The sequence below is a fragment of the Homalodisca vitripennis genome, chromosome 3, assembly GCF_021130785.1.
Source record: "Homalodisca vitripennis isolate AUS2020 chromosome 3, UT_GWSS_2.1, whole genome shotgun sequence".
Classification (NCBI taxonomy): domain Eukaryota; kingdom Metazoa; phylum Arthropoda; class Insecta; order Hemiptera; family Cicadellidae; genus Homalodisca; species Homalodisca vitripennis.
Window position 1 is genome coordinate 13,265,420 of NC_060209.1, and position 13,111 is coordinate 13,278,530.

The 13,111-nt window shown below is 34.8% G+C and overlaps 1 protein-coding gene across 1 annotated transcript; it reads right to left on the reverse strand.

Moving 5' to 3' along the window:
• Nucleotides 1-220: 220 nt before the first annotated feature.
• LOC124358610 (START domain-containing protein 10-like) lies at nucleotides 221-12,834 on the reverse strand. The gene is made up of 7 exons (XM_046810914.1): nucleotides 12,672-12,834; nucleotides 10,268-10,448; nucleotides 8,638-8,785; nucleotides 5,919-6,071; nucleotides 3,763-3,887; nucleotides 1,906-2,028; nucleotides 221-495 (listed from the first exon to the last, which is right to left on the reverse strand). Exons 2-7 carry the CDS (start codon nucleotides 10,421-10,423, stop codon nucleotides 385-387), a joined length of 816 nt encoding a protein of 271 aa, XP_046666870.1. The 5' UTR covers nucleotides 10,424-10,448; nucleotides 12,672-12,834; the 3' UTR covers nucleotides 221-384.
• Between the last annotated feature and the right edge of the window lie 277 nt (nucleotides 12,835-13,111).

Consider the following 13,111-nt stretch of genomic DNA (forward strand, 5'->3'; position numbering starts at 1 on the left):
TTTTGGAAACTCAGATGGTTTAAGTCACCACCAACACAATTATACAAGTTCAAACACAAATATGTCCAAAAAAACACAATTCCCCCTCAAATTGACAGCCAAAATTTGTGGATAACACCCTAATAACAAAATTTTACACCTTACCTTAGTTTCTATATATAATTAGGAGAAAAGCAATTTACTGTACAAAGTTAACATTATAAAAAAGCATAACAAATTATTAACAACAATTTATACAGTGTTTATTAAAGAAACAGCTCTAAATAAAATTTAAAACAAGAATACAATTTCATGAAAAAGTTACTGAAACATCTGCTTACAGACTACTTTAGAATAACATTGGACTTTCAAAGTCAATTTGCATATGTTTATCTTACTAGCACTTTATTTGTTTTTCTCCTTCTTCATTTTGCTTTTTTTGTGCTTGACAAGGGCAGCCTCCAACTTGGCATCGGCTTCGCTTTTGTATTCCAGTTCGGCAGGAGATCTCACGCACTGTAAATGACGATAGTCAATTATGCAAATCTCAATGTAACCGTTGCTGGCAAAGCGTTACATTACGTCACCATCAAAATAAACAGAGAAGAGGGGACGGTGAATAAGGATCTATACAGGGAAGGAAGCTTAGACAGATTATTGGCCTCTATTTAATCACCCTTGCAACTCTGGTGGTCATATTATTCCAACTACTGAATTTCACATGGCTGCCTCCTCAGAGAAACCATGTTCTGACCCTCCACAAAGCCGAGAAGTCAGACTCAATCTTTCATATATAATGAGTCCTAAAAATGTCAGAATATTCATTCACTACAATCTGAGCAAGTGACAGATAAGCAAATAACGATGCAATCACAGCTTCAAGCATTTCTACACAAAACAATGGGACTCTGTATATCATTGACACCTTCTTGGACTGTAAGAACTGTATACAGTAAACACTATCCTTTCAAAGTACAGTATCTACAACACTGATATCTCATTGACACCTTGGACTGTCATGTTACAGGATCTTCAGTAGGTAGTTAGACACAATCATACTTTCTCAAGCTGAAAACAAAACGGAATGGCAGTATTTTGCATTCTTTGAACTACTGGTGTGTCTACCTTGGAGATGCTGTTTCCGTAGGATGAATAAAAGAATTAAAAATTTATACTAGGTGATCTAGGACTACACTAGCTGCAGCCTAGTCAGTGACAGTCAACAAGTATTGGCCTTGAGACCAGAGAGTACTACATCGGCTTGGTTATTTTGGTGATTTTCTGACTAAAATAAGAGGCAAAGAGAAACGAGTTAATACTATGTCATGATACTATAGATAAGGTGCTTTGAAAGAGACCTGTTAAGTGAACAGTACGGGGGGGAGTGAAAGAGAGAGATGAGGAGATGGAGAAGAAGCGTGGACTCACCTCCCCCTCCATATTCCTTGCCAACCACTCCTCAGTTGCCACTTTACCACTCGTAGGGTATATGTTACATAACAGGTGTTTTACAAACCCAGTAATAATAACAACAGGTGTTAACAATATACATTTTTTTAATACTGCTTAATTATTCTAACATATTAAATAGATGCAATGGTGTTCTAAACATAAATAATAATATTTGTTATTCCAGAACAACGAGAATAACAAAACATAGCGTGATGCTCCAAAACACCAACGCAAGGAAGCAAAGCACTCGGTTCCCACGTGTCTTGTAAAGGAAATAGATCGAGCAGTGAAAGAGGGGGTGGCGGTAGGCGTGGTCGAGCTCCCACTCCTCCCTCCCCCTATGCACAAGAAATCTTTGCGCAGGTCGCTTTCAAAGCGGCTCATCTATAACTGTTAGATATAACATATTTCCTGTACTATTTTTACTCACAATTAAAGTTTACACCAAGAAAATCTACAAACTGTGTTACTTACTTCATGCATTTTTATACGAGGTGAAAGTATCTGTTCCGGATAGTGCCAAGGCTTCCAGTGGGGATTGTGTTTGGCCTTCCATCCTAGGTAGCCAAGGCTTGCCTTCTGTAGATCCTTGATCAGCTAAAACAAAAAAAACCAACACAAATCTGTATTAACTTCTTGAGAACATGGAATGTTTTCTTAACAATTGATGAGAAATGATAAGTGTATGAGGTTTAATTTAATATTGTATACTTCAGCTTGCCAGTTAACCCTCGATATGCTATAAGCAGACTATCTGGAGAACTTTCTTCTTCTTCTTCTTCTATGGGGCGTCCGCCTATTGCCATGCACTTAAGCCTCAAGGGCCTTTTGCGCACCCCAGAAGTAAAACATAAGGCCAACCAGTCTACGGTTTCAGCAGTTCTACAAACCGCCGAAAACAACCGATCAGGTCCTCCTGGGGAATGTCGCCACCCCTGTCCAAACTACCAAAGATGGCATACCGCTCCCTTACTATTGCAGGGCAGTCAAAAAGCAGGTGTTCAGCAGTTTCCTCCTCCTCGTCACACATTCTACAGAGCGGATCCTCCCCACGGACTCCGACTCTGTGAAGATGCTTCCTCATGTGACCATGGCCATGAGGAAGCATCTTCAGACCCATAACCTGAGAAGACACCGATCTACTTAGTGAAAGGTCAGACACCACCCAAGGGGAAGGCGACTGCAGAACCATTCTGCTCATTCTCAGACCCGGATGCAGCCTGCACCTTCTTTCATGTTCAGTGTGAACCCATTCTGAAACAGGCCCAAAGGATTCACACCTAGAAATGCCACAGAATGGTTGAAATCCCATCATATTGGACGCTGAGCCCAAGTTAGCCAGGTCATCAATTCTTTCATTCACTGAGATCCCCTCTCATGACCAGGTACCCAACAAACATGATTGATTCTGGCAAGGGAAAAAACTACTTGATAGCAATCCCACACAAGTTTGGAGTTGAACACACAAGAGTCGTCCAATGCTTTCAATGCTGCTTGGCTATCTGTGAAAATGCTAATCATCTTAAGATGAAGATTCTCATGAGCACACTCCATAATGGCTGTGGGATAAGGACCCATAGGGACCACCAGTTTTGTGCCACTTTTTGTTTTAGAGCGGTCTGTAAAGCATTCAAGTTCCGCTGGTTGGTGGAAGAGGTTTCTTTCCCTCTGACCAAGCTTCCCTAGAAGGTATGACAATCATGAGGGGTTTGTCGAAGGAAAATCTTTGTGGCATCTGATCCAATATCATGTGCAGGGCATTCCCCTGAATCAAGATGCTAATTCTTGTAGTTCCCTCTGCTGCAGCCCAAGGCCGACCAAAGTCCCGCCTGCTGAAGACAGTAGGCACTCCACCTGGAGAACTTTAGTAACCCTACAACAGTTATTTAGTGCTCTAAAGGTTAAGATTGTGTTGTTATTCACTGATATTTTTCCGCTTTGGTGTATTTCAACGTGGATTCCTTTTTGATTACTTTTTTTAAGTTCTCAAGCATGTAAGATTAACAGCATGGCAGAAATTACAGTATAACAGAGGTATACAAATAATTCACAGTAAGCGTTTGGTCTTCTTAACCAATACAGTATTTAACAAATCTTTGGACATTCAATCAAAAGATTAGCTCCACACATTTTTCTTAATGTGTCTAAGCAAACACACTACTTTATTTTCTTTAAGTGAATCCAAAATCTTAAGAGTTAAAACAAAATTGTTTTTAATGGAGAACAAAATCTAAATCATGTGCTTAGGTTCATGGAAAGACTGATCTATTAGTTATTAAAGCACAAAAAAAAGAAAAGTAATGGAAGTAAGTTGTGAATTAAAATGGATACCTTGGGGCCAAATATCTGTGTGACACGGTTGACCAACCATGGAGGTAGAGTACCCTGGGGATCAGTTTGAGAGATGTAGCCGAGTTCACAGCCCGGGATATCAGGGTATGAGCGAACCAGGTAACCTATGACAATAAAGTCGACCAGGTAGAAACTGAACTTGCTGTTTTATAAATTATTTGTCTCCTTGAATTTTCAATTTATAGTATGTTAAAGTCTTTGCGGTATCATAAATATATAAGCCACTAATGCTTCCATTCTAATTTAATATTTGTTTTTTTGGAATTTGAAACATCATCAAGTTTGAACACAAAATTTTTTGTTGTTTTTAGTATCTAATGCCATATTATATCACATAAACATTGACATAACCAACTGTTGTAATGCCTAGAGATCTAAAACATAGATCCACACGCAAGAACTTGCATGTACAAATTGAGGTTTTTTTATTGACAACAGTCCTTTTCAACCTGCAACAGTCTACAAATTGTTTGCCCTTTTTTGCAGATATTTAGGTAAGTTAGAATGAAGATTAGGTATTATATTTAGAAAATCTTGGACTAACTGCTCCATCAGTCTAGCAAAATCTGATGAAAATCAAATAATTATCATGGAAGCAATTGCAAAGAATTTGATAAGAAGGTTAAATGATATTATCTTCATGGTGACTATGTTAATCTATCTGCTGGAGATCAACATGGCTTCTTAAAACCAGTCGTTGTCTGTCTGTCTGTCCATCTGTGCGATAACTCTTGTTAGAAAGGTCCTAGGACTTGAAATTTAGTGAATAGATTCCTCTTCACCTAAGGAAGAACCATACTGACTTATAGTCAAAAGGTCAATATTAAAGATAAAAATAAAAGCTTGATGGTAAAAACACTTTTTATTTCAAACTTTTCTGCAACCACTGTAGACCATAAAGTAAGTAAATATCCAGATAAGAAAATAAAGAGTTTGAGTAAAAATATACTTTTAACTGTACATTTGAGCAAATATTAAATATGCAGTGGTTGGTCAGTACTGTAATACAGATATCAAAGACAAATTTATCACTATTTTTTTTTACTATAAATTTAAAGGCTGTTATAAAACCCATCTTAGTTGCCTTTAAGAAGTAGGCTTCTTAAGTCTGTGTTGGTGTGTATTTTTTTTCTTGATTGGGGAAAAAAGGCAAAATCAACTATGGCATAACAAAATACTAAGACCGAAACAAATTACAATGGCCATAAATATACACCTTTTGACATACTTTATCGGTTGCGGTAACAAAGCAAACACAAGATCGGCAATGGAAATATAATTCACTCGAACCAGAAGTTCTCATACACATCCAAAGCCTACGGAATTGCATACAAAATCACGTTTAACTACTAATTGTTTCATATAAATATCAATATAGTAAACAGTTTTACCAACTAATAGTCAAAAGTACCCAATACAAACAATTCCAAAAAGGTGAATATGAAAAAGAAATAATTATTTGAAAACCAATACAGCATAAAACAAATCACAACCAAGCAGGGATCACTTCTGGCTGGTTTATACCTCCCAGTTGAACCTATCACTGGGTACAGCAAAAACCGATGTGTCAATTAAATCTAGGCAACCTTATGGATGTCCAGAAGAGGCACATCCCTAAGAGCAAATGTTTAGATTCTGGGGTGCAAAGGTAATTCTATAGGTCTAGTCTACTGCGGGAGATGACTGTTGGAGTTGGGGTTTGTTCCCTAAATATCAGAGGTTCTTGCTAGCCTCAACAAGGGTGTGCCACATCCCTGCCTGCTTTGACTGGAGAGGCTGGTTCAGAGCTAGCCTCCCCTTCTTCCAGGGGGGACATGACTTTGCTTAGTGCTTGCTTGATTAGTGCCCTAATTCTTCCTCATGGGTCTTGATAGGAGGCGGCCCCTACCCCCTAACCTTACCCATGCTGAATATCCTTTCACTCCGGAAGCAGTGATAAGGTTCTTACAGGACTAAGTGCAATTTATAGCCTTCTTGTCCTAAGTAAAAAATCAGTAAACTAGAAATTCACAATAAATGTACAAATTATTTTTAGTTTTGGAAAATAAAATGAAAATGAATCTTGTAGTTGAAAATGAACTAAATTTGACATGACACTTAAATGTGCTTAGTAACATGAACCATAAATGACTCACCAGTGAGATAGGAAGTGGCCCTGATGAAACCCTGACGTGGCGGATGCTGGCAGTGGTACACAGAATGGTTTAGTATATACTTCTCATTGCCCAGGTCGAGCCAGGATCGCTGAAGAACAAAGTCCCTGTTTCCCAGAGGCTTAGGACACGACACTAGAATACATAAACAGAAGCATAAGTTAGTTTTATAACTACACTAGCTGTTACCCACGACTTTGCATGCAATCTTTAGAACCGAAGTCCTTATATTACTTAGTAAAAGCAATTATGATATAACATGATGGGAGTCCTAAAAAAATTTTAAAACATAAGTAGGCATACATCAGGTAGATATTACTTAAGTTCATGGTAAATAGTATCAGAGTTAAACTTAATTATTATATCATGTTTGGCACGTGTAGGAGCATTTCTGGTTCTAATTAATTATATACATAATGTCACAGCTGAATCTGCCTTGTCATCCTGATCAAGAAAACACAATTCTCGGATCACACAAGTCTCGGAAATTTACTTCGTTCAAAAAGCGCATATTTCCAGTCCTTGTCATATATTTTAGGTCTAAGATATTTTCCAGTACTATTAGTAGAGTTTGCCTTGTTGATATATATACTTACGTAGAACCGAGATGCCTACTTCAGTTAAAAAGTGCTTACTTAAGACCGTTTAAATTCACTTACCTACTATGTCACAGTTTAGCTTGCCATATTGCCTCGATCTAAATACTATATGTTCGATTATCTAGCTCTCGGAAATCTATTTTGGTCAAAATCGTGTTGACATAGTTGAGTTTACCTTGTCCTGATGAAGAAAATACACACATAAGTAGGACTGAAAAGCCTATTACGACCTAGGGGTAAGTCCTACCTACTTCTTATATACTTTCGGTATAAGGGGGAAATTCTTATTAAGGTTATGCAACATTCCAAAATAATCGTTATTAAAGTTTTGAGTTACACTTGTTTTTTTTTACTGTAGCCAGGGAAAGAATGAATCGTTGAGGCATGTTAGTATTCATTTTTCTGTTTTTCCATAAGCCATTTTTAAAATATTTAATATCACAATGTCAAGGAAGCCCACCAGTTTAAAGTAACTTATGTGAAAAAAATCATAACTTTGTTCATTAAGGTTAGTTTTATAACAGTATTTAATGCATTAGATGATTTTAATTTGTCACTGGTGCAATCTGGAGTAAAATTTATATATTAATGTTTTATTTACTATCTGCATTACACTACCGATCAAGCACTGTTTACTTATTATTGATAAAATTTAAATGTAAACAGATGTTTCAGAAAGTTTGTCGAACCATAGCTGTCAACAGCTGTTTAGTGCCAGTTTAATTTGAATTATGAAACATAAAAACTACAGTTTTTTCTGAATTATTCCAAAATATTCCAGGTAACTTTTTTTAACTTTTTCTTCATAAAAACCTTCCTCGGATTTCAATGGACAAAAAGAATTAACCGAATTGGTCCAGCCGTTATCGAGATTAGCACTTACCAACACATTTCGCCATTCATTTTTATTTATAAGATAATGTTTATTAATACAATTGCATGTTGTTGATAATTTACTTCATCAACACTTGTCATCCGCAGAATGCAGCCCGGACTCAGCCAGAGTTGCCTACTTTGCCCTTTTCGAGTCCCACCTAAGCTACGGCATTGCAACATGGGGAGGAGCATCAAAAAAACAACCTAGAAAGGGTGCTTCTAAAGCAGAAAAGAGCGATTAGATGCCTAGCAGATCTTAACTATCGGGACAGTTGCAGAGAACCTTTTAAAGAGCTGAAAATTCTAACAGCAGTTTTTTACTTTACATCAGGGAAATAATTATGCACACCATCTCAACAACGCAGCCGAGACATAGAGATCTTCACCAGTATAACACCAGACATGCAGCAAACTTCTCACTTCCCCAACACCACCTGAGTCTGTCGGAACAAAAACTCACCACAAAGGTGCCCTCTTCTTCAATAACCTGCCAGAGCACCTAAGGATGGAATATCCAAGTGCCTCAAGAAACAGCTGACAGCATGGCTTCTGGATCGACCGTCATACTTGGAGGGGGAATTTCATGAATACCTCATTCAACGTATAAATTTATAGTGAACTTTATCTAATATTGACGCATTGCTGTTCTCTATGAATATGTCAAATAAAGAAAAAAAAAATAAACAAACTGTTGATTTGTTTATTCTTCTCAAGAAATTTATTTGTTTATTGTATAATTCATGTACAATAGTTAATCTGTAATATTCAATTGCTGTAAATGGAAATCCTTACACCTTGTGTAATTAAAATTTTGTTTCAGTTTAAAAAAATTGATTTCCACCAAGTTATAGGCTTAAGTAATTATGCTATTAACTACACGAGATAAATTTTAATAGTCAATTTTTTATAAGTTGCTCCAATTTACAAACAGATTTGTTTTAGAATAATTTTTATCAATAATAATTAAGAGTTTTAAGTGACTTAATTGTATAAAAATTGTTATTAGTATTGGAATCCATCCTCACAGGTGTCAAAAAACCTTCCTATATGCGTAAGGTTTTTTGAAAATTAGTGTTTTATTTTTATTGACATAAACTATGGCAAATATTTGATAACCTGTTATCCTATCAAATCATCCACCATCAATAATAGGCTCTGAACAAAGTACTGTACTATATAAATAGAATGACATAGCTTAATTACAATGAAATCGCAGTTAGACATACTGGAGTAGTAACCGACGTCATTGTTGGGGTTAAGACAACCTATGTCTTTAGCTTCGATCATATGCTGGTCCCAAACCTTCCGGTATTCCGGATCATGTAGCACGTCATACAGCTGCTCTGGGTTTATGTCGGCAAACACGGCTTTGACCTGGAACATAGTTGGATTATTTCTTTAGTCTGTGGTAGTTGTTTTTTATAGAGGATTTGAAGGCCAGACAACTAGCCTTTAAAGCCTTATTGTGTATTTAAGGGAAACCCATAATTGTTTAATTGTTAAAAAATCAATCTCAAAAATTCAAACAATGACAATATGATTATTAATCATTTTTCTACTATAGAGAAATTATTTAAATTTTCTCCCATTTTTATTAATTCCTTAAAGTTCTTCTTTAAAAACATCCTGACCATACTGTAAACTTACAATTATTCAAAATCTGATTATTGGAACGGTCAACCCAGAATTTAATATACCAGCACTATACCACAATTCATGCTGTTACTAACTAAGTTATTGCAGTTTGGTATCCATGGGAAGGAGTACAACTCGCTAAAATCGTATACCGTATACAAAACAGACAGCAGTTTGTGGAAATACATAATCTGTAAACATACTAGTAAACATTCTATTTTAAAACAAACTTCTTATGGGGTTCCTCAAGGATCCATTTTGGAGCCGCTTCTATTCCTCTGCTACCTAAAAGGAATTCCAGAGCTAGATAAATTATGCTTATACGCTGATGATGCCACTCTAAGAATTAGTGCTTCATCTAAAGAGGAAATAGAGGAGTTTGCTTTTCTCAGCATATCAAAAATAAATCAGTTTTTCAAAGAAAACAATTTAATTTTAAATCCAACAAAAACAAGCTATATGGAATTTTGTACTAACCAATAAAATTGATCCTCATATAGAAATAGATCAAGTGGCTATAGTTAAGGAAGAAGAAGTAAAGTTTTTGGGTTTAACGTTAGACAGTTCGCTGACATGGAATAAACATTCAGAAAAAATAGTTTCAAAAATTAACTCTGGTTTATATGCTCTTCGCAGAATGTCAAAATTACGCTTACAAGAAACTCTAAAAATGATTTATTTTTCACATATCCATTCACATATTATATTTGGTATCTCATTATATGGACTCGGTATCATGACGGTTTACAGTGCATATATATGAAACTATAATGTCAGTGATAAATCGTGCTCATAGCTTAGGCAAAAGTGGTAAGAACCATAGTTATAATACAAGAAATAGAAATAATATCGCAGTAGCTCAACATAATTTACATTTTTTCTGTAAAAAGCCAATATAATAGGAGCTAAATTTTTTAATTTGCTGCCAAGCGATATAAAATTAATAGAAAATGATAAATTATTTAAAAAATAAACTTAAAAGCTACCTGACTGACCTGCCGTTGTACTCCTTTTCTGAATTTAATACAATTCACAATAGTTTTTACAATCATTAAAACTACATTGTATTAGATTTAGTTAGATACTAATGTAAAGCATATTTAGTAAACTTAACCATTTACTTTCTTAATCATGTGACGCCATTCATGTACACCATGTGTAACAACCGAATAAAGATTTTTCTGATTCTGACTATATAATATTTTTTATAATAACACATACCTTAACCATTTTAAAATTGGTATTTGATACATTTTTTGTCCACACATGAATATTATTTTTGCTATAGTCCAGTTTCCATCCTGAATGATTGTCAACCAGAAGTTTTAAATTCTCAAAATCTTTATCTTCAGCGACTTTGACTTGACCTACCTCCATAACTTATTTATGGGTCATGTGTTACCTGAAAAAAGGACAAACGTTTCACAAAACAAAGTTAAAAAAAATAATATAGAATTTTAACTAGCCTATCATGTTGAAGCAGAGGCATATATTTTGTAATATTAAATATAATTGTTTGCATTATTCTAGTTGCACCTTCGTTCAATATTCAAAACAATTTTGAACAACAACAAAGTGAAAACAGCTTTGGTCTGTGACAGCTGCGTTTAACCATCGCACTTACTAGTGAGGAGACTGGCCTTTCAGTCGAAACAATGGTTCATACCATTGTAACAGAGGGGTTTGTAATGAGAAAAGTGTGTTGGAAGCTGGTGACAAAGTCTTGAACGAGGATCAAAATCTGTCCCGGGTGGAAATTCCACAAAACATTTAAGATTGCGTCCAAGAAGACGAAGATTTGCTTGACAATATTATTTCTGGTGATGAATCGTAGGAGTTCCAGTATGACCCATCCAGTATGAAACAAAACGTAAAAGTTTCACACGCAGGGGTCCTCTTGTCAAAAAAATACTCGGATGTCAAAATAAATAACCAAAACCATGCTCACATTGTTTTTTTAACCGACATGGCATTGTTCACAAGGAGTTTGTGGGTAAATGCTGCATTTTACGTGCAAGTACAGACACACCTGCTAAATCATGTAACGCACATATGACCAGCCATTGCGAAGAATTGGAAACTTTACCATGACAATGCGCCATGCCATTGTTGTGTGGCAGCTGCTGGTGAAATTCAGCGTAAAAACATTGTCTTGAACCCCCCCCCCCCCAGACCTGGCTCCACTAGACTTTTTCTTGTTTTCATGAATGAAAAGGGAGCTCAAAGGACATTGGTTTGACTCCATTGAGGCAGTCCAAGAGGCGACAACAAAGGTTCTGAACAGTATACCAGAAACCAACTTCCAGCGGGCTTTTGACGAGTGGCAGACACGCTGAACTAAATGTATCGATGCAAGAGGAATGTACTTTGAACATTATTAAATACATGTAACGATACCTGCAATAAATTTTTATTTTTAGAACCAGTTCTGATACTTATTAAACAGACTCTGTAATTTACAGAAAATAACTATCAAAATCTAGTATTTAAAATGATCAGACTTCAAAAATTATAATTTACAATTAAAACACTGTTAATAATAAAACTAATAAGTTTGGTTGATGACATATGTGACAGCTGGCTCTCATAGTTCTTTTATTTACCACATTTAAAATTCTAAGACTTACTGTTCTATTTGTAGTAAAATCACATGATTGGGGTAGAATACGATAAGCAGACCAAATTTTTATATCGCTTATTACAATCATCAATACTTTATTTATCAAATAACAGAACTATCAATTGTTATCAACATAAATAAAATTCTAAATTAATGTCACATGTTTCAAATTAATAGAAATAATTTAAATAAGTACTTATGTAATCTCATAAATAATAAAAAAACCATACCCATTAATCAAACAAAAATTAAAGGCAGGTGAAAGGAAAATGCCATTTAAATATTCAAGAAAACTTAACTACAAAAGAAACATCTTGAAACCAAGAAACACAGAACATCATCTTTTAATGTCATTTTGTATAGTTTTCTAAAATTTACATATCTTTTTTTATTTAAAAGGATTTACTTATAGAACAAACTGTGTTTGGAATATGAAAATGTGTGTACAGGTGCAGATGATTTAGTAATTACTCAAATTAATTACTGTATGTTGGTTATATCGATGAGTATAATAATTAAATATTGTATGATAGCCTAGATTCAATATAAAAAGCTGGGTCCGCTTATTGTACTTTACCCCATGTTTGTAATCTAAATTCAAAATCTGATAATTTTTTACATTACAATTACAGCTATTACAACATGTATTACTTGATTAAAGCCTATTAAATTCACTTTCAGATAAAAAAAGACAAATGTTTGAGAGCATAATCACAATTGATTATTAAAAGGCCTGTAATTAATAAACAAAAGTATGGTCTATTCAAAATGTTATACTTGGTTTGTATTACTTTGAAAGAATATCTGTAAAAATTTCTTACCTTATGACTAAAAATTAACATATTTTACAACAGAAAATTGTAGATAAGTTTCATAATAATCTATATATTATACAATATATAATGCATAACTACACAATGTTTCTAATTATCACAATAAACATTTTATCATGAAGTATGTCTACAGTATAAAATGCAATATTTTTTGTTATTTTAAACTACTCACGTGTTAAATTTTGAAAATATTTGCACTTGAAGACCATTTTGTTTAGGTAACGATAACAATAGTAATGTTTGCACTTGAACACAATTTTGAGTATACAATAAGGAAAAAGCTATTACATTGTTATTGATGTTTCTCAGTGTTGAAATGTACTTTTACAAGCTGAAGCAGACGACAGTATTATTGGTTGTTGAGTGCAACGACTTAGCAATTGATTTAAAAACATATGTTTATGAAATCTCAGCTGTTTGATAAAAACAGATGAAACAATCGGAATCTCTTACGGCTTCTATCGACCTACAATCGGAATACGGCCAATCTCTGTGATCAGCCGAGTTTAGTTTAGTTTTACAACATTCGTTCTTGGCTCAGGATTTGGTAAACAACGTAAATATTCATATAATTATATAAAAAAATAGTTACCCTTACTTCACCATGTCATT

Bases quoted from the DNA above. Each gene is read 5' to 3' on its own strand.
- LOC124358610 (XM_046810914.1), bottom strand. From the start codon at position 10,423: ATGGAGGTAGGTCAAGTCAAAGTCGCTGAAGATAAAGATTTTGAGAAT. The intron at 6,072-8,637 runs GTATGTCTAACT...TATGTATTCTAG, and splicing joins TGACGTCGGTTACTACTCCA to TGTCGTGTCCTAAGCCTCTG. The intron at 496-1,905 runs GTAAGTAACACA...CGTCATTTACAG, and splicing joins CTCGTATAAAAATGCATGAA to TGCGTGAGATCTCCTGCCGA.